This window comes from Mobula birostris, chromosome 6 (assembly GCF_030028105.1).
Source record: "Mobula birostris isolate sMobBir1 chromosome 6, sMobBir1.hap1, whole genome shotgun sequence".
Taxonomy (NCBI): Eukaryota; Metazoa; Chordata; class Chondrichthyes; order Myliobatiformes; family Myliobatidae; genus Mobula; species Mobula birostris.
The window spans coordinates 129,491,792-129,511,515 of record NC_092375.1 but is presented as its reverse complement, the minus strand read 5'-3'; the positions used below and the strand labels follow the sequence as shown (position 1 = coordinate 129,511,515).

At 40.4% G+C, this 19,724-nt stretch overlaps 1 protein-coding gene across 9 annotated transcripts in view; it reads left to right on the top strand.

Moving 5' to 3' along the window:
- The window catches only part of LOC140199358 (partitioning defective 3 homolog B-like), a 1,206,993-nt gene that overhangs the window by 653,565 nt on the left and 533,704 nt on the right, over window positions 1-19,724 (top strand). For all 9 annotated transcript variants that reach the window (XM_072261292.1, XM_072261291.1, XM_072261294.1 and 6 more), the window contains exons 15-16: window positions 976-1,106; window positions 16,500-16,544. In XM_072261292.1, coding sequence (XP_072117393.1) covers window positions 976-1,106; window positions 16,500-16,544 — 176 coding nt within the window. The remainder of the gene's footprint in view (window positions 1-975; window positions 1,107-16,499; window positions 16,545-19,724) is intronic.

The following is a 19,724-nucleotide window of genomic DNA, read 5'->3' as shown; positions in this document are numbered from 1 at the left end:
AATTCTACACAGCCATCATGGAGAGCATTCTCACACCAAACCAGGTGCAGCATTCTCCACAATATATGAAAACTACAGCAGGAAAGGTTGTTGGCTGTAGTCTACCATCTTTGCAGGACTCATATGTGCCCTGGAAAAAGAAGCATGCAGGAAAATTACTGACTCTATCTACCTTGCAAGCTACCTTTTCCAAAGCATCCTTCTGGAAAGTGCTATAGGGCTATTAAAACTAAAAACTTCCCGCCATCTTAAAAGTTTCTTCCCCCAGACGGTTCATCTGATCAATTATTCTAGTTAGCCCCCCTCACCCCTCTGTCTATTTTCTCAGTCATTGCACTGCATTCTAAACACTTAAACCATTCTTTATAATGCTGTTTACACTGTAAATACATGCCGGTATTTATGTAGTTATGCACATTTTATCCCGTTTCCATACTTACTTTTATATCATTCTTTACTCGTAATGATTGTTGAATGTTGTTTGTGTTGCGTGTCATGCCAAGACACAGCAGCAAATTGCTAATACACATAGATGTATATGGTGAATACAGTTCATCCTTGATTCTCGGTTGGTAGAACGGGTGTGTTAATAATTTTTGTCATTTGGTCTTCTTTGTAGATATAATATAGCTTTGACAGAAACCTTTCAGATTATTGCCCTGCCATGTCACTGGCTACCGTTTGGAGTAGTTACTATAGATCATAGCACACTTGCCAAACATTTCTTTTCTCTCCCTGGTTTGTTGTTTGTTCTCAAGTCTTCAGAGTGGAAGTTGAATAACCAACCTTCTACCCAAGGGTTGAGCTACCACTAACAAGGCAATTCTGGCAGCAGGGGTCTTGTGCACTGGTCCATGTTGTATGTGTAGACCTGGCTCAATGCACTAATCTGCTGAGTGCTCTCTTACAGAAGTTGATTATTTAAATGTATATGTTGTTTAATTCTGACTGAGTTTTTTCTCACCCTTTCCACAGCTCAGAGCTCAATTCCACTTCCCGACTGCAGCAGCAGAGACCTCTGGATGGGGTTTTGGAAAGTCAGTCTGGTCTCACTACCAAGAGGCAGTCTCCAGGAAAAATGAGTGGCTCCAAGAGCATGGATTTGGGTGAGAGGCTTATCCAGTCTTTCATTCGCAAAACTAAACTGAAATAAACAAAATAGAATCAGAATCAGGTTTATTGTCACCAGCATGTGATGTGAAATTTGTTAACGTAGCAGCAGCAGTTCAATGCAATACATAATCTAGCAGAGAGAGAAACAAAAAATAATAATAAATAAAATAAAACATAATAATAAATAAACAAGTAAATTGATTACATATATTGAATAGATTATAAAAAAATGTGCAAAAACAGAAATACTGTATATTAAAAAAGTGAAGTAGTGTCCAAAGCTTCAAAGTCCATTTAGGAATCAATAGACAATAGGTGCAGGAGTAGGCCATTCGGCCCTTTGAGCCAGCACCGCCATTCACTGTGATCATGGCTGATCATCCACAATCAGTACCCTGTTCCTGCCTTCTCCCCATATCCCTTGACTCCGCTATCTTTAAGAGCTCTATCTAACTCTTTCTTGAAAGAATCCAGAGAACTGGCCTCCACTGCCTTCTTAGACAGAGCATTCCACAGATCCACAACCCTCTGTGTGAAAAAGTTTTTCCTCAAATCAGATGGCAGAGGGGAAGAAGCTGTTCCTGAGTCGCTGAGTGTGTGCCTTCAGGCTTCTGTATCTTCTACCTGATGGTAACAGTGAGAAAAGTGCATGCCCTGCATGCTGGAGGTCTTTAATAATGGACACCGCCTTTCTGAGACACCGCTTCCTAAAGATGTCCTGGGTACTTTGTAAGCTAGTGCCCAAGATGGAGCTGACTAGATTTACAACCTTCTGCAGCTTCTTTTGGTCCTGTGTAGTAGCCCCTCCATACCAGACAGTGATGCAGCCTGTCAGAATGCTCTCCACGGTACATCTATAGAAGTTTTTGAGTGTATTTGTTGACATACCAAATCTCTTCAAACTCCTAATAAAGTATGGCTGCTGTCATGCCTTCCTTATAACTACATTGATATGTTGGGACCAGGTTAGAGATCTTGACACCCAGGAACTTGAAGCTGCTCAAGATAAATTGAAAGCGATTTGCAATCCATTGTCATTTAGCTTGCCAAACTGAGCGGACTGAAGGCCCCAACCTACCTCCACTCTCTCCCTCAGGATTAAATCTTTGTGATCTCCTGGCCATCTGTGGTTTTTTGAAGTCTATGCTTTGGTCTTAATAAGATGAAAGTAGTGTTAATGAGGGTTAAAAATAACACTGAAGTGACATTGATTGAAGATGGTGAGAGGCTGCATTACACAATCCACGGGGGAATAAAACTGGGTGATGATGAAGGAGTTTCATACGTTGGAGGTTCAACCACACCTGCCTGGATAGATCCCAAACTGCTTCCCGCTTTCTCTTATTACCATCTGGTTCAGTGCTGACTGGTCTCTTTAAAGTAACTAATGTACAACTGTATGTAGCAGTCAACAACAACCAATATTTGTATTGCTCCTTCAGTCTAGGAGGGTCTCCTGAGGGGCTGAACAAGAGCAATTATCGGCTAAAATTTGACACTGCCATGTAAAGAGGTATTACAACGGATGAGCAAATTCTTGGTGTTAAAGAGCGTCTCAAAGGTAGAGAATTAGGGAGGGATTTCTAAAAGAAGTTTCAGCAACAGATTCTAAACTGTCAGATAAATAGAAACTTCACCACATTCAAGTTCACTCCAAGTTACACTGCATTCCTATTTGGAAATACACTGCCATCTCATTATTGTCATTAGGTTTAAAGTCTTTATCTCCCTTGGGAGGAACTTTATCAGATAGACTGGAATGGTTCAAGAAAGCAGCTCAGCACCACTTTTTCAAGGACAATTACTGATGGGCACTTACTGCATGTCTCACCATAGAAGCCTATATCATCTCTATAAAATAAAATAAAAACCTTGTGTGTCTGATCTAACCCTATCATTAAATGTCAGGACCAGGTGGGAACACCAATTTGTCAGTAACTATACTGTAACCATTTGTTTTTCAGTCGTTAGCGTTCTAACAGACTGCATCACTGTCTGGTATGGCAGTTGGTGGGGGGTGGGGGGGTGGGGAGGGTGCTACTGCACAGGACCGAGAGAAGCTACAGAAAGTTGTAAAATTAGTCAGCTCCATCTTGGGTACTGGCCTCCGTAGTATCCAAGATGTCTTCAAGGAACAGTGCCTCAGAAAGGCAAAATCCATTATTAGAACCCCCATTACCCAGGGCATTGTTACCAGCATGAAGGAGGTACAGAAGCCTGAAGGCACACACTCAGCGATTCTGGAACAGCTTCTTCCCCTCTGCCATCTGATTCCTAAATGGACATTGAACCCATGAACGTGATCTCACTTTTTAAAAATATATATTACTTATGTTTTTGCACTATTTTTAATCTATTCAGTATACATATATATATATATACTTACTGTAATTGATTTATTTATTTTTTTCTTTTTATATTATCATGTATTTCATTGTACCTGCTGCTGCTAAGTTAACAAATTTCACGACACATGCCAGTGATAATAAACCTGATTCTGACTCTGAATTTATTGAGAGATTTGGTACAATTACTCTGATGAATTCTGTTTCTGTCACCTCTTAAAACATGCTCCAAGTAAATTAGTTTTGTTTGCTTTACAATCAATTGTTTGATGTTGTAAGCATCACTGAATCGTGGCTGAAAGAAGATTATAGCTGGGAGCTTAACATCCAAGGATACACAGTGTATCGAAAGATAGGCAGAGGGTGACGTGGCTCTGTTGGTAAAAAATGAAATCACATCCTTAGAAAGAGGTGACATAGGATCAGAAGGTGTAGAGTCATTTTGGGTAGAGCTAAGAAACTGCAAAGGTAAAAAGGCCTTGATGGAAGTTATATACAGACCCCCAAAGGTGTAAGCTTCAAGTTACAAAGAAAGGTAGAAAATGCATGTCAAAGGGGCAATGTTACAATAGTCATGGATGATTTCAGTATCAATTTGGGAACTATGGCTAACAAGAGAAGTCAGAGCCAATGAGAGGACATATAGTAGAGTAAAAATTAGTGGGAAGTTAGAGAATTGGAAAACTTTTAAAAACCATCAGAATACAACTAAAAAAGTCATTAGGAAAGAAAGGGTGAAATATGAAGGTAAGCTAAATATTAAAGAAGATACCAAAAGTTTATTTCGATATACTGTATAAAGAGTAAAAGAGAGACAAGAGTAGATATGGGACCGCTGGAAAATGATGCTGGAGAGATAGTAGTGGGGGGCAAAGAAATGGCAGAATTAAATTGAATCGACTTTATTACTTACATCCTTCATATACATGAGGACTAAAAATCTTTACGTTATGTCTCTCTAAATGTGCAATGTGCAATTTATAGTAATTTATAATAAATATTATCTACAACAGAGTTAGTCAATATGACATAGAAATACAGTTGCATCAGCATGAATTAAGCAGTCCGATGGCCTGGTGGAAGAGGCTGTCCCAGAGCCTGTTGGTCCTGGCTTTTATGCTGCGGTACCGTTTCCTGGATGGTAGCAGCTGGAATAGATTGTGGTTGGGGTGACATGGGTCCCGAGTGATCCTTCAGGCCCTTTTTATGCACCTGTCTTTGTAAGTGTCCTGAATAGTGGGAAGTTCACATCTTCAGATGCGCAGGGCTGTCCGAACCACTCTCTACAAAGTTCTGCAATTGAGGGAAGTACTTTTCCCATACCCATACCAGGCAGTGATGTAACCAGTCAGGATGCTCTCAATTTGGGGGCCCATACCAAACTTCTTTGACCGTCTGAGGTAAAAGAAGCGCTGTTGTGCCCTTTACACCACACATCTGATATGTACAGACCACGTGAGATCCTTGTTGATGTTTATGCCAAGGAACTTAAAGCTGTGCACCCCCCCCAACCCCATATCCATTGATGTCAATAGCGGTTAGCCTATCTCCATTTCTCCTGTAGTTCACAACCAGCTCGTTTGTTATTGCGACATTGAGGGAGAGGTTGTTTTCTTGACAACACTGTGTCAGGGTGATGACTTCCTCTTTGTAGGCTACCTCGTTATTATTTGAGATTGTGCCAATCGATGTAGTATTGTCAGCAGATTTAATTAGCAGATTGGAGTTGTGGGTGGCAACACAGTCACGGGTCTACAGAGACTAAAGGAGGGGGCTTAGGACACAGCCCTGAGGGGCACCTGTGTTGAGGGTCAATGAGGCAGAGGTGAGGGAACCCACTCTTACCACCTGCCAGTGATCTGGCAGGAAGTCAAGGATCCAGCTACACAAGGCAGGGTGAAGGCTGGGGTCTCTGAGCTTCTTGTTGAGCCTGGATGGAATTATGGTGTTGAATGCTGAACTGTAGTCCAAGAACAGCATTCTCACATAAGCATCCCTCTTCTCCAGATGAATAAGGACGGTGTGTAGAGCTGTGGCTATTGCGTCATCTGTTGATCGGTTGTGTCGGTAGGAGAATTGTAGGGGGTCCAGTGTGGTTGGCAGCAAGCTGCAGATGTAGTCCTTGACCAGCCTCTCAAAGCATTTGCTTATTATTGAGGTGAATGCAATAGGACACCAGTCGTTCAGACATGTTACTTACTCGGACAAACTGAATAAGTAGCTTGCATCAGCCTTCATTGTGGAAGACAGAAAGCTAGAAGTTTGAGAATGTCAGCGGCAGAAGTGAGTGAAGTTGCCATTACTATGGGGAAAGTTCTGGGGAAACTGAAAGGTCTGAAGGTAGATAAATCACCTGAATCAGATGGTCTACTTCCCAGGGTTCTGAAAGATGTGGCTGAAGAAATTGCAGAATCATTAGTAATGATCTTTCAAGAATCACTAGATTCTGGAATGGTTCCAGCGTACAGGAAAATTGCAAATGTCACTGCACCCTTCAAGAAGAGAGAGGCAAAAGAAAGGAAATTATAGGCTAGTTAGTCTGTCCTCAGGGGTTGGGAAGATGTTGGAGTCAATTGTTAAGAATGTGGTTTTGGGGTACTTGGAGGCACATGATAAAATAGCCAAAGTCAACATAGTTTCATTAAGGGAAAATCTTAACCATATAACCATATAACAATTACAGCACGGATATAACAATTGCAGATCTTACCCGACAGATCTGTTGGAATTCTTTGAAGAAATAACAAGCAGGATAGACAAAGGAGAGCCGGTGGGGGTGGGAGGGAACTGGAACATCTACGGGAAACCTGAGGGATCACAGTGAGAAGATGTAAATTCTACACAGGGAGTGCAAGAGATCAGGATTGAACCTGGGTTGCTGAAGCTGCAAAGCTTCTTTTATTTATTTATTCCTGTACAGGGCATCACTTTTCGAAAATGAAAGTGTTGGCCTTGCATGAGCGTGTCAACAGAGGGAATTTATCAAAGTAATAAATCTTGTTTGATATAAAGATACATGTAGGCAAGCACTGCAAAGATACATAAATACATTTCATTTTTTACATGCTTTTTTAAAAAATAGAAAGTTACTGGCTTTTGACTTTGTAAGTACATCTGGATTGAAATGAAATGCACAAATTCTTTCAGTTTTGAATTTTCCCCTAAGTAAGGTTAACTCCAGTAGTTCATGGAATTCTGTTGTATATTGAAGTGTCTGGTTGGACTTTCGATAATGGCTGTAAGTCAATAGGGCAACTCCATCCATTTGAACTCTTGCAGGTGGGCATTGATTTATGACCTAGTGCATTCTCTTAATGATTTCTTTCAAGTGGAGATTAAAAAAAAAGAAATGTTCCCTGCTCAAAACATGGACAAGCTATTCATTTGATTCCCCGTGTCTAATATGACACAGAAATTCCTTTATGGCTACTAAACTCAGGATATTTACGATTGGAATTTTCAACATTTAAACTGTAAATGGCTCCTAGACATTCATAATTGTCAGTGGTGAGAGTAGTCTGGTAAATTCCTTTTTTTAAATGCTAATTTTAATATAAAAATTGATTACAGTAAGTAATAGGTTACGGGCAGCCAGCCTTTTAACTAGCACGAACCTTATACAGCTACTAGGTCATCATCAGAAAAACCTTTTAAAAATAACTGCAGATGCTACAAACCTGAGGAAAAGTCATCAACCTGAAACAGTTATTGTGTCTCCCTCTGGATGCTGTCTGACCTGCGAGTATTTCCAACACTGACTACTTCTGTTATAATGGCTAAATATGGTTGTTCAGTTTGAGTTTTCAAGTTACATGTACCATTTTGAGGGAGTTTATTTGTAATGAGTGGGTGCAAAACTTGGAATCTGTAGAGCGGTTAACCCAAATTGCTCCCTTGTTGAATTTTAGTTTTGCATCCCACCTGAAACTGTTCTGCATTGATGTAAGCAGAAAAAATGGGGAGGGTGTAAATTTAAGATGTTTCTTCATTGTGTCAAAGTCAAAATTGATTATTGTCATATGCACATGTACACGCATGCTCAATTACATTAAAAAAACTAGTTGTAGCAGTATCATTAGTGCATATTATTACGTAAGCAGCTTTCACAAATATTTCCAAATAATTGGGTTAGGTTAAAAATCCTTGCATTTGTAAATTAATTTTAGTTCCTGACCAATTCTGCACTTCTAGTAGTTAAGGCTGAACCTTGCCCAAAAGAAATTAGCCATTCAACTTCAGAAGCCTCAAAGTTTTTGCATTATCTTTCTAGTGAGAGGTTTGTGTGAGAGAATAATTTGTCTGTAACACAGTTTAGATTTCCCATCTGCCTTTTGCATCCCTTTTCTCCACTGCTTGCACACCTTTTAGTATTCATCCATCCTTTCAAAAGCAAAATAATGTGTGGAGGTGCTGTTGCCCTGTTGTTAACTGACTGGATATATGTAGATGTTAATTAACCAATTTAATCTCGTGAACTGTAAAGATGTATGAACAGAAGTTTCTATTAGCAATTCCCTTTCTAACTGCTATACACAGCATCCATGCAGGCAACGTGAGATCAAATCCTATCAGTCAATTTGCTGTGTTTATTTTCTGAGATCCAGGCTTTGCTGGCTAGTATCTTTTGCCCATCTATAATTGTCCTTGAAAAGGTAGTGGTGAGCCATTTCTTTGAATTGTTGCAGTTCAGTTGGAAGGTGCTCTCAAAGTACTGTTGGGCAGTATTTTCCTAAGTTCAGACCCAGCAGCAATGAAGGAATCAGCAATATATTTCCAAGTCTGGATAGTATATGACTTGGAAGAGAACCTGCCTGTGATGCTCCCATGTGTCTGCAGGTGGCAAAGGTCATGGGTTGGGTGGGGGTGAGTTTGAACTAGTGGGTGAACTTGAATGCCTCAAACTTGTCATAACTTACTGATGTTGATTTATTGATTTATACTCTTCCTGATCTAATTGACTGTGTTGATGTGTCCTGGAGAGCCAGTAGAAAAAAAACACAATATCAGAATTGGCTCTTGCTTTTGATCTTTTTTCAAAAACCATCACTCAGCTACCACTTTACCACAGAATGAAGATGATGTCCAGATTGAACTGAATTAAATAGATTGGGTGTAGCTCTGAGGAAGATTAAAGAATAATATAAAAGTAAACTATAAAATTATTGAAGAGATTTATAGGATGAAGCAAGAAATGTTTGCACTTGGGGAAGTCCAACAGTAGATTCACACACACACATATGTGTGTGTGTGTGAAAGTAAATTTATTTTTAAAGGATGTATACGTCATGATTTGCTACCTTAAGATTCATTTAATTCAGGCAGAACTCTTTTCCACACAGAATGGTTCGAATATCAAAGCTATTACTTTAAGGAGCAGCTGAGTCAAGTAGCATTGATTATTTTTAAGGAGAGTTTAGATATGGATGTATCAGGACACATGGAAGTGTTTAGATAAAATGGTTGGAAGGAGGCTTGAACGAAACATAAATCCTGACATGGATCAAGTGGTCAAATATTTTTAACACTGAGTCCAGCACACTTGGGATTTTAGTAGCATGAAGATTTTGAAGACTGTTGGATGCAAATCCAATTAATAACAACACAATTTTAACTCACTTTTTTAGATGTTACAGAATATTATAATACATTTTCCAGTGAACAGAGAAACTTAAGAGGAGAATGGGAAGACAGGATCCTGGTCATTTTAAAGAAACCAGGGTAAATTGGGAGATGGGAACTTGGCTCAGGAGGGGGTGTGGCAAACATTGATATTGAACCAGGTTCTGCAACATCTGATTAGTAGAGTTAGTGTTTGGCACACTGGCTTTCAACAGTCAGGAGGGCATTGTACATGGAGGACAGGATGTTATGTTGCAGTTGGACAAGACATTGGTGAAGCCTTGCTTGGAGTATTGTATTCAGCTTTGGTTTCCCTGCTGTAGGAAATCTGTCACTAATCTCGATAGAGTGTAGAAAAGATCTACAAGGAATTCCCTGTATTCAAGGGATTTGGCGAAAGCCGCATTTGGTCAGGCTAAGACATTTTGGTTTGGAATGTAGGAGAATGAGGGGTGAAATTATAGAGATGTACAAAATAATGATAGATAGGTAGACTGCACATCATCTTTTTCCCAAGGTAGAGGTTAAGTTGAGCGAAGAGAGATTTAATAGGAACCTCAGGAGCTATTTTTTTCACACATGTATGGAACAAGCTGCCAGTGGAAGTGGTTGAGGTAGGTGCAGTAACAACATTTAAAAGGTATTAGGACAGGTATGTATCTGGGAATGGAGAGATATAGGCTAAATGTGGGGATATGGGAACTAGCTCAGATGAACATCTTGCTCGGCATGGATGAGTCGGGCTGAAGGGCCTGTTTCTCCGCTTTATGTCCCTACCATAGTCTGTTTCAGTGCTGTTAATTGTATGTGATTCCGTGAAAAGGGAAGAAGGCCAAAATAAAGTTAACTTTAACTCGGGAGTCTGCTATTGTTTACGCAAATGGTGCAGAGTTTTAAACCTTCTGGCTCTCCCTTGAGAGTAGTTTCCTGGGTGCTGTGCTGGAACTGCAAAACAGTTTCTTATTTAACAGTGTTAAATAACGCAGCAGCAAAGTGAAAATATAATCTGTGGACACTGAATGATTCATGAAGTTACCTGTTACTTGCTCTGATTAACATAAATTGCCAAAGTTGTTTGTTTTAATTAATATTTAAGAGTGTGTACTGCACATATCTTTTTTCCTAAAAAGACTGATTGGTAGTAGAGGACTGGGTGTAGCCAACTTGTGTTGGGGGTCAGCTGCAGCCTTTCTGGAAATAACCCTCCTGGCTTGTTTAGCACCCGAAGAAGAGTATTTTGTATCTGCCAGTACATGACACTGAAAATGAAACAAAAATAGCAGGTGACTAACAGACGAAAGAGAGTGAAAATTAACACAATGAATTAATTAGACCAAAAAGTACCAGGCAAATTAATGGGAACAGGTCTGACAGACCCTGGACCCAAACGCATATATCTTAAGGACTCTGAAAGAGGTGACTGCTGAGGTAGTGAGTGAAACTGTTGTCAACTTTCCAAAATTCCTAGTTTTTGTAATGTTCTGAGTTAATGGAAACAGCATATGGGACATACACAAAATATTGGAGGAAATCCGCAAAGCAGCATCTGTGGAGGGGAATAAGTAGTAGGCATTTCAGGCCAAGATCCTTCATCAGTCTGAAATATTGACTGTTTATTCTCCTTCACAGATATTGCCTCACTTACTGAGTTCCTTCAGCATTTTGTATTTGTCGCTGAAGGTTTCCAGCATCTGCATAATTTCTTGTGTGTAGATTATGTAACATTACTGCTCATGAAAGGAAGGTGGGAGAACACACGGAATTCCATGGCAGTTAGTTTGACTTCAGTCGTTGGGGAAATGCAGGAATCTATTATTAAGGAGTGAAAATAAAGCAATCAGCAAAATGTAATGTAATTAGGCACTGTCAACACATAGGGAAATGATGTTTAACAAATGTATCACAATTCTCAGAAGATGTAGCCAGCCAACATTATAGATGAAGTGTAGTCAGTATATATCATGTATTTAGATTTCCAAAAGGCATTTGATAAGATGCCACATTAGGCATAATAGGCACGTTGAACTGAGAATAATGTGTTAGGGCTGATGCCCAGAGGGTGATGGATTCTAAATTATTGAGTACGTTCATGGCTGATAGAGATTTTTGTGCTTCTGTGGAGCTAAGGCTTATAGGGATTGGGTGGATTTAAAATTGAGGCCAAAGATCATGATCTTATTGAACAGTGGAGCAGGTTCAAAGAGTCGCATGCCCTACTCTTCCTTCTGTTCCTGTTTTTAGGAAAGTGGTCAGTCGATCATTATGCTATATGGTTGATGAATGTGATTGGAACATTAGCAGGCTACTTTCCAGTGTACGATAAACACAAGTGATTCTGCAGATGCTAGAAATCCTGAATAACACATACAAAGTGCTAGAGGAACTCATCAAGTCAGGCAGCGTCTATGGAAGGGTGAGCCCAAAACATAGACTATTTATACCCCTCCCCTGACTGATTTGCTGAGTTCCTCCAACATCGTGTGAGTGAGTGTGTACGTGTGTGCGTGTGTGTGGCGCGCAAGCGGGGTGGAGGTGGGGCGAGTTGGGAGCCAATGCACTAGGTCAAAAAGTGGAGGGATTGAGGAGAAGGTGGATGTCATGACCAGTAAGAACAGGCAAGAGCAAAGTAGTGGACATAATGAGATGGATGGATTGAAATGTGTGTATTTTAATGCCATGAGTACATAGGGTAAAGATGATGAACTTGGAGCACAGAACAAAGGCTTGGTTGAGAGAGGGACAGGAATGGATTCTTCATATTCCAGGAGTGGGTTCTTCGTATATCAAGACATCATATCAATGTTTTGATGTTTCAGAAAAGATACAGAAGGAGATGAAATGGGTGAGGGAATTGCACTGTGAATCAGGGAAGATTCACAACAGCCCTCAGAAGGGATATAAAGTGCGCATGCACCAGTCGTGCATGCAGCCTGGTACAGCTGTTCCGATCTATTCTTACTTTCTTCTTCTTACTTTTTAATTTACGTTGTTTTTTGTATTTTTTTTCTCACGGTACACGTCGAAGCTGCACCCTCTCTAACATGCTGGTACAGAGAGTTTTATTTGGGTTTCCTTTAGCGCTGGAAATGGTTACACCCTGACACGCGGGACAGAAGCAAGGTCGCATTGTGTATTCTATGGACCAGCAAATACCGGCTGGCTTAGTGAACAGAGCGGTGGACACCCCTGCTGAAATCTGGAGGAAAACATACAGAGGGGGTGATCACAAAGCTGAGGAAAGAGGACTGGGTCAAGACAACAGAGACTTTAGGAGAAGAGGAATTCGGTGGGTAATACCGTTCCAGCTGACCGGAAGTGCACTGAGAGCGGTAAGCGTAAAGGAGTTGGGTGCTTACTGTTCTGGCTAACAACGGATGGTGCAATCCGGGGTATATTACGATCGAGGAACGTGTTTGCAGACTGGATATTGAACTTTTCACTGTTGGACTTCGGCCACATTCTCCTGTGATACAACACTTGGTGGCACGGGAGGTCGTTCCTGCCTGTGGCCATCGAACGTGCAGCTCCTCCCGTGGAGGGTCAGACACCCTGAGCCGATAGACTGGTCCTGGACTTATTTTCCATCTGGCATAGTTTGCATTTTGTTGTTTGATTCTTGGGGGTTTTTTGTATTGCTGTAATTACGCTCTATTCTTGGTTGGTGCGGCTGTAATGAAACCAAATTTCCCTCGGGATTAATAAAGTATATCTACCTATCTATCTATAATGGAGGTCTCATCCACTGAGCCTATATGAGTAGATCTCAGAAATAAGAAAGGTGCAATCATTCCAATGGGATTATGCTCAAAATCCGCCACTAGCCACAAGGACATGAAGGAACAGATATGCAGTTGGATTAGGAAATGATGTAAAAACAACAGGGTTGTTGTAGCAGGTGGCTTCAACTACCCTAATATAGACTGGGACCTCCTTGGTGCAAGAGTTTTAGCTGGGGCAGAATTTGTTAGGTGCATCCAGTAAGGTTTAGAATCATGGAGTTGTCAAACACTACAGCACAGAAACAGTTCCTTCAGCCCATCTAGTTTATGCAAAACTTTTAGTCTGCCTAGTCCCATCGACCTGCACCTGGAAAATAGCCCCTAATACCCCTCCCATCCATGTACCTATCTAAACTTCTCTTAAACGTTGACGTTGAATCCTCATCCACCACTTCTGCTGGCAGCTCATTCTGCACTCTCACCACCCTCATAGTAGAGATGTTCCCCCTCATGTTGGGTTTCCTAAATCAACATTACGAGAGGGACCAGACTGGACCTAGTATTGGGTAATGAAGCTGGCCAGGGAACTGAGCATTCAGTGAGAGAATAGTTAGGGAACAGTGATCAATACTGCTTAAGTTTCTAGATAGCTATAGATGGACCTTGTGAGAGAATATTAAAATGGAGCAAGGCAACTTGAGAATGTCAGTCAAGAACTAGGGAGAGTTAATTCCAAGCAAATCCACATCTTGCATGTTGGAGGGTAGCTTGCCATCCTTCTCCTTCCTTTGTGTTAGAACATATCTGTCCTGCACAGAGTATAAGTTGAAGGTCAAGAGAAGTGGTAAATTTTATCAAGAAGAAAAGGGTTTAGGAAGCTAAAACAAACCAGAACCCTGGAAAATTATAGAGTCAGGGAGAAAACTGAAGGGAATTAGGAGAGCCAAGAGCGGCCATGAAAAGTCTTTAGCCAGTGGGATTAAAGAAAATCTCAAGGCGTTTTATAGACCACAGGGAGCAGATAGGACCATACAAGGATAAAGGAGAGAACATGTGCTTGGAGATAGATAATGTGGGTGAGGTCCTAAATGAGTACATTGTATCAGTATTTGCCAAGAAGAAGGGTATTGCATATAGGGAGACCTGTGAGAACTTGCTTGGCCCTTTTGAGACAAAGGAGATAGTACTGGGTCTCCTAAAGAGCATTAAGATAGATAAGTACACAGAGCTTCATTGGATATATCCCAGGTTATTGAGAGAGAGAGAGGGAGATTATTAAGAGCTGAGATTGCTGTGACCTCGACCAATATCTTTGTGTTCTGTCATAACACTCTCTTTAAAGACAGCCTAACATCGGCCTCTGAGACGGAGATCACGGGGTCATCAAGTGCAGCAGGGAACTTCACAGCTGTAGTTGTGTTCTCCCTTTCAAAGCATACATAGAAGGCGTTGAGTTCATCTGGTAGTGAAGCATTGCTGCCGTTCAGGCTACTGGGTTTCGCTTTGTAGGAAGTAATGTCTTCCAGACCCTGCCAGAGTTGCTGTGCATCCAACCTCGTTCGAAATTGTCTCTTCACCCTTGAAATAGCCCTCCGCAATTCATACCTGGTTTTCTGGTACAGGCCTGGGTTGCCAGACTTGAATGCCTCAGATCTAGCCTTCAGCAGACAACGTACCTCATGGTTCATCCACGGCTTTTGGTTTGGGAATGTAATAGCTATTGCTGCTCTATTAATCCAAGAGGGAAATAGGGATAATACTGGTAACTCTGGACGGGTGTATCTCACGTTAGTGGTAGGGAAATTACTGGAGAGAATTATTAGGGATATTCTTGTATTTTGCATTTGGAAATCCATGGCCAAATTAAGGATAGTCAGCATGACTTTCTGCAGGGCAAGTCATGTCTTACTAACTTAATTGATTTTTTCAAGGAGATAATGAAAGTGATTGATGAAGTTGAATCTGTGGATGTTGTCTACATGGATTTTAGTAAGGCGTTTGACATGGACCTATGGGAGGCCCTTCCAGAAGATGAAGATGCATGGGATCCATGATGAATTGGCCATTGGGATTGAGAATTGGCTTGTAAGACAGAGTAGTGAGCACTGAGATTTGTTCTGACTGGTGGTATTGTACAGTGATCTGTACTGGGACCTCTGCTGTTTGTAGTATATATAAACAACCTGGATGAAAATGTAGATGGGTAGGTTAGTAAGTTTGCAGATGACACAAAGATTGGTGGTGTTGTGGAGAGCATAGAAGACTGGCAAAAAATACAATGGGTTATATATATCAGTTGCAGAATTGGGTGAAGAAATGGCAGATGAAGTTCAACTCTGCCGAAATGAATTGTTGCCCTTTGGGAGATCAAATGTAAAGGGACAGTACACTGTTAATGGCAAGACCCTTAACAGTGTTGATGTACAGAGCAATTTTGGGGTGCAGGTTCATGGCTCATTTGGAAGTGGCTATACAGATTGATAGTGTGGTAAAGAAGGCATATGGAATGCTTGCCTTTGTAAGTTGAGGAATTGAGTTCAAGAGTCTGGAAAGTATGATGCAGCTGTATAAAAACTAGTTAGGTCAGATCTGGACTGAGGCATCCAATTCTGGTAGCTCCATTCTAGGAAGTGTATCAGAGCTTTTGGAGAGGGTGCAGAAGAGGGTTTTCAGGGTGCTGCCTGGATTAGAGGGTATGAGCTCCAAGAAAAGGTTGGGCAAACTTGGGTTGTTTTCTCTGGATTGGCCGAGGCTGAGGGGAGATCTGATAGAGGGTTATAAGATTATGAGAGGCACAGATAGAGTAGACAGGGAGTATATTTCTCCAGGGTTGAAGAGGGAATGCATTTAAGTTAAGTTCTAAGTAGATGTGCAGGGCCAGTTCATTTTTGTTCAGAGTGGCAGGTGCCGAGAACGCGCTGCCTGGGGTGGTGATGGAAGCAAGTACAATAGAGGTGTTCGGGAGATAGGTACGTGAATGTGCAGGAAATGGAAGGTTATGGACATTGTGTAGGTAGAAGGGATCAGTTTAGTTGGGCATTTTTATTGGCAAAGCACTGTGGGCCAAAGGACCTGTTCCTGTGTTACGTTTCTGTTCTATGTTCTGTGTTCTACGAGACAAAGATGATGATTGGAGTTAAGGGTGAATTAGATTTGATGGCCCATTGTGAAAAGACTACATGGGATATAGATCATTTGGAGAAATGGGTAGAGAAATGACAGACAGGATTTGGAGTTTGGAGACTTGGTATAATGGAAACTGGCATTTGAGCTGGAGGGATTCATTAGAAATAAAGAGCAATTGCAGGATGTAAAGGGAAGAAACGTCTGAATTTCCATTGCTACATTCATGACCCAATTGAAAATGTGATTGAAAGATCTAGTAAGAGGTCATAGACAGCAATGAGATAATGATCATTTAAATTTGATATTTAAGTCATTCTGATTGATAAATATTGGCTGAGACATCGGGAGGAACTTAATGTTCTTTGAAGTAGTGTCATAGGTCTTCATGTTCATCTGAAAATGTGGACATACTGCAGTTCAGCAGTTGAACATTTTGTCTAGCTGCAGCAATCCTGAACATTGGTGTAAATTTTGTGTTAAAGTCTCTTTGAGTAGGACTCAGATCTCAGACCTGCATTTGAAGAGAAAATTAACAAGCTTTTTAAAGGAATTTTAATGACTGTTTTTTGTTTTCCAGTGGCAGACGAAAGTAATGTTGGATCCCTGGCCGTGCACCAATATGGTAAGATATTTTTCTTGTAATACATTCAGTGGTTGACTTGCCCTCATTCAAAAAAAACACTGATCTGTGTCCTAATTCAATTTTTAAAGATGTTTTTCTGTTCCCTTGTTATCTGGTATGTAAGTTTAACTTCCAGTGGGCTCTTAATACTTAACATTATAATGTAAAACCTTATAACACAGAAACTAACCACTCAACGATTGCCACGTGCAAGTAATCTGTCCCGTTTTTTCCCATAACATAGCCCTGCCTTTTATTGTTTTAAATTTCTATCCAATTCCCTGTTGAAAGTTACAGTTGAATCTGCTTCCACTTCAGTTCAGATCAATCCGTTCCAGATAATTGTGCGAAACAATCTCCTTATTTCACACATTGTATGGTGTACCATCTATCCACATCTGTGCCCGCAATCCCATCAGTTTATCCTCCCACTTTCCAAGATTTGTGCACCTATATGCTGATAATTTAGTATTTTACATTTTATTGAGTTGAAGTATAAAAATGATACAAGTGTCTCTTCTGCAGAACTCTGCACCATTACTTGTGTGTCGTGCCTCACTGTGGCATGATTGCTGATTGTGTTAGCTTTGTTTGATCACCTGTTCAGTGAATCTTTTTACATGTCAAGATCTCCACCCATTCCATATCTGTCTTGCTAGTAACTAGGAGTGAGATGCAAATAAATATGTTGGGGATAACCGAAATATGTAACGTATATTTTATGACACCTGCTGTGAGCGGTATGATTAATTTCATTTTGGATTTACCCCTGCCTATCACATTCTTCCAGGAAATATAGAAATCATTAGCAAAAAACAAAATCTGTGCATCAGAACAAATGTCCCGTGGTGATCAACATGGGGATAAAGCAACTGAGGATTTCTAGCAGGCTGTTTAAAGAAGTGATCCTGCTTCAACTCCCCATTGAGGCAGTAATATCCATTTAATAGCACATCATGTTGCGATACATATTCCCCATTCTCATCAGTACACAGCACAATCTATCAAAAGAACATCACTGTCCCTTTAACTTTGTTAGGACAGCTCTTTCTATTTTTTAATCTGTTTATAAGCACACATCATGTTGTGTTGCTTATGGGTGATGGCAAAATGATACTCAACTTCCAGAACCAAGTAATTAAAATTCCTTACCCAAAGGGGAATTGATGCTTTTGTAATTATTAACTCTTGATCTGAGTCTTGCCCTCATCTCAAACTATCCTAATTTGTAAATAAAATATTTCCCTTTGCCAACTAGTTTTGTTTGGGCTATAATACTTTGTATCAATTGCCCTTAACATTTGTAGATATAAAAACATAACTGGAGTAGACATTGCTGGAGCAGTGGACTTTCTGCACCCTTCAATTCATAATTATTTTGTGCCATAATTTACTGGAAGTGTTACTGCTCACAATATGGCAAGGAACAAGCAAACCAATAATTCCCAAATCAACTAAATTTAATGTTTGAAAAAGAAACTGGAAGTAAATAGGGATGAATTGCTAAGAAATCAAATACAGAGAGGGAAGGAGGTACGGGCCAGTGAGGAAAATGCAGTCTGTGAGGAAGAGTGAGAAAGATTTTCTTTAAATTTCATTTTGAAAATCTCTTGGAGCAGTTTACTGCCTGAGGCGCCACTGCTTAAATTTTTCACTTTCTGGTAAGAGGTGTTTGGTGTCACTTTAAAAATTATCACATTAATAAAAGAATACTTAGGATGTTACTTACCAGACGATGTGCTGTGGGTGTTATAATGGGTTTTGTATGTGCAATTTGAGCAAGTTTATAAAAATAACAGAGAGGTTAAGGGTGAGATGCCATTTGTGCAATGCAGACAGCCGGCAATATGAAATCTGCCAAAGAGTTCTTGGGATTCTTAACTTGCAGCATATCTCTTCATCTCCTGAGTTTGGCCAATTTAAACACTAATAACGGCATGTGTCCAGTAAATTCACACCCAATATGCCTGACTGCTGTGCGTGACAAATCTTAATCTCTTCCATAACACGCTCGATGATCAAGCCTAATATTAGTAAAAACCTCAGAAGGAAGGAATCCTTAACCTCATGCTCATTTATTTATGACCCTAATGATTTGTTTGTGCCTGTAATATGATTTTGGGCCAGGGTCAGGTGCAGTTACAATGAAGGTGCAACCACTTTGGGTAATGCACCAAGGTGCTAGGCCATGCAGTGAGGCTTCTTGAGGTGTGGATAACTATAGAATATGTTTGGGAAAGATATGGGCAGTTCACTTAGTGTCCAGCGCTTTAATTGGTCCTATTGATATGGATTTGAAAGTATGTGCATGAGAAACACTAACCAGAGAAAATGGCACTTCTACAAGCAATTTGTACTTTGGAGAAACAAGAGACTGTAGATTCTGGAATCTGGAGCAAAAAAGTGTTGGAGGAACTCAGCGGGTCGACTGAATGAAGGAGAGGAATTGTTGATGTTTTGGGTTGAGACCATGCCTTTTGTGTTTATCTCCAATTTGTATTTATAGAGTGGCTTATCATAACAAACAGTCTCTGGGTGCGTCACATGAGCATTATCAAAACAAACTGTAATTCCACCAGATAAGGTGACCAAAAGTTTGCTTAAAGAGGTAGAGCTTGAGCATTTTAAAGAAGGGAAAAATGGCCAAGATGTGGGGAGGTTTTGAGAGGGAATTCCAGAGTTTTGAAGTCCTGCCTGTCAGTAGTAGATTACTTCAGATATCAAGACGCATTTCAAAAGGTAGTAGTTTATGAGTGAGACCATGTAAGCAAAGTTGCAAAAGTCTTGAGGTCCCTAAACTGCACTGTAGATCAGTGAGTCAAAGTAATGGTCAACAAAACTTTGCGCTGAGTTAGCACATGGCAGTGGTTAAAAACAGAACTTTGCAAAATACAGGGTGGGAGACTTATGACATTGGAATTTTCTGATATTTACTTGCTGAGTGGCAGTCACATATTTGGACAGGAGACAACCAACAAAGGTAGGAGAAAATTAAATTAGGTGGACACAGGCTGCCAGAATTGGTAAAGCATGATAATATTGGAGGGTGCTCCGTGAAAGAATTTGTAAAGAAGGATGAAACTTTAAAAGTACATAGAATGATTTCAGTTCAAAGAGTCAATTGCCTAATGTAGGCACGAGAAAATTTCTTCCATTTAATCCAGTTTTATTCAGCCACTT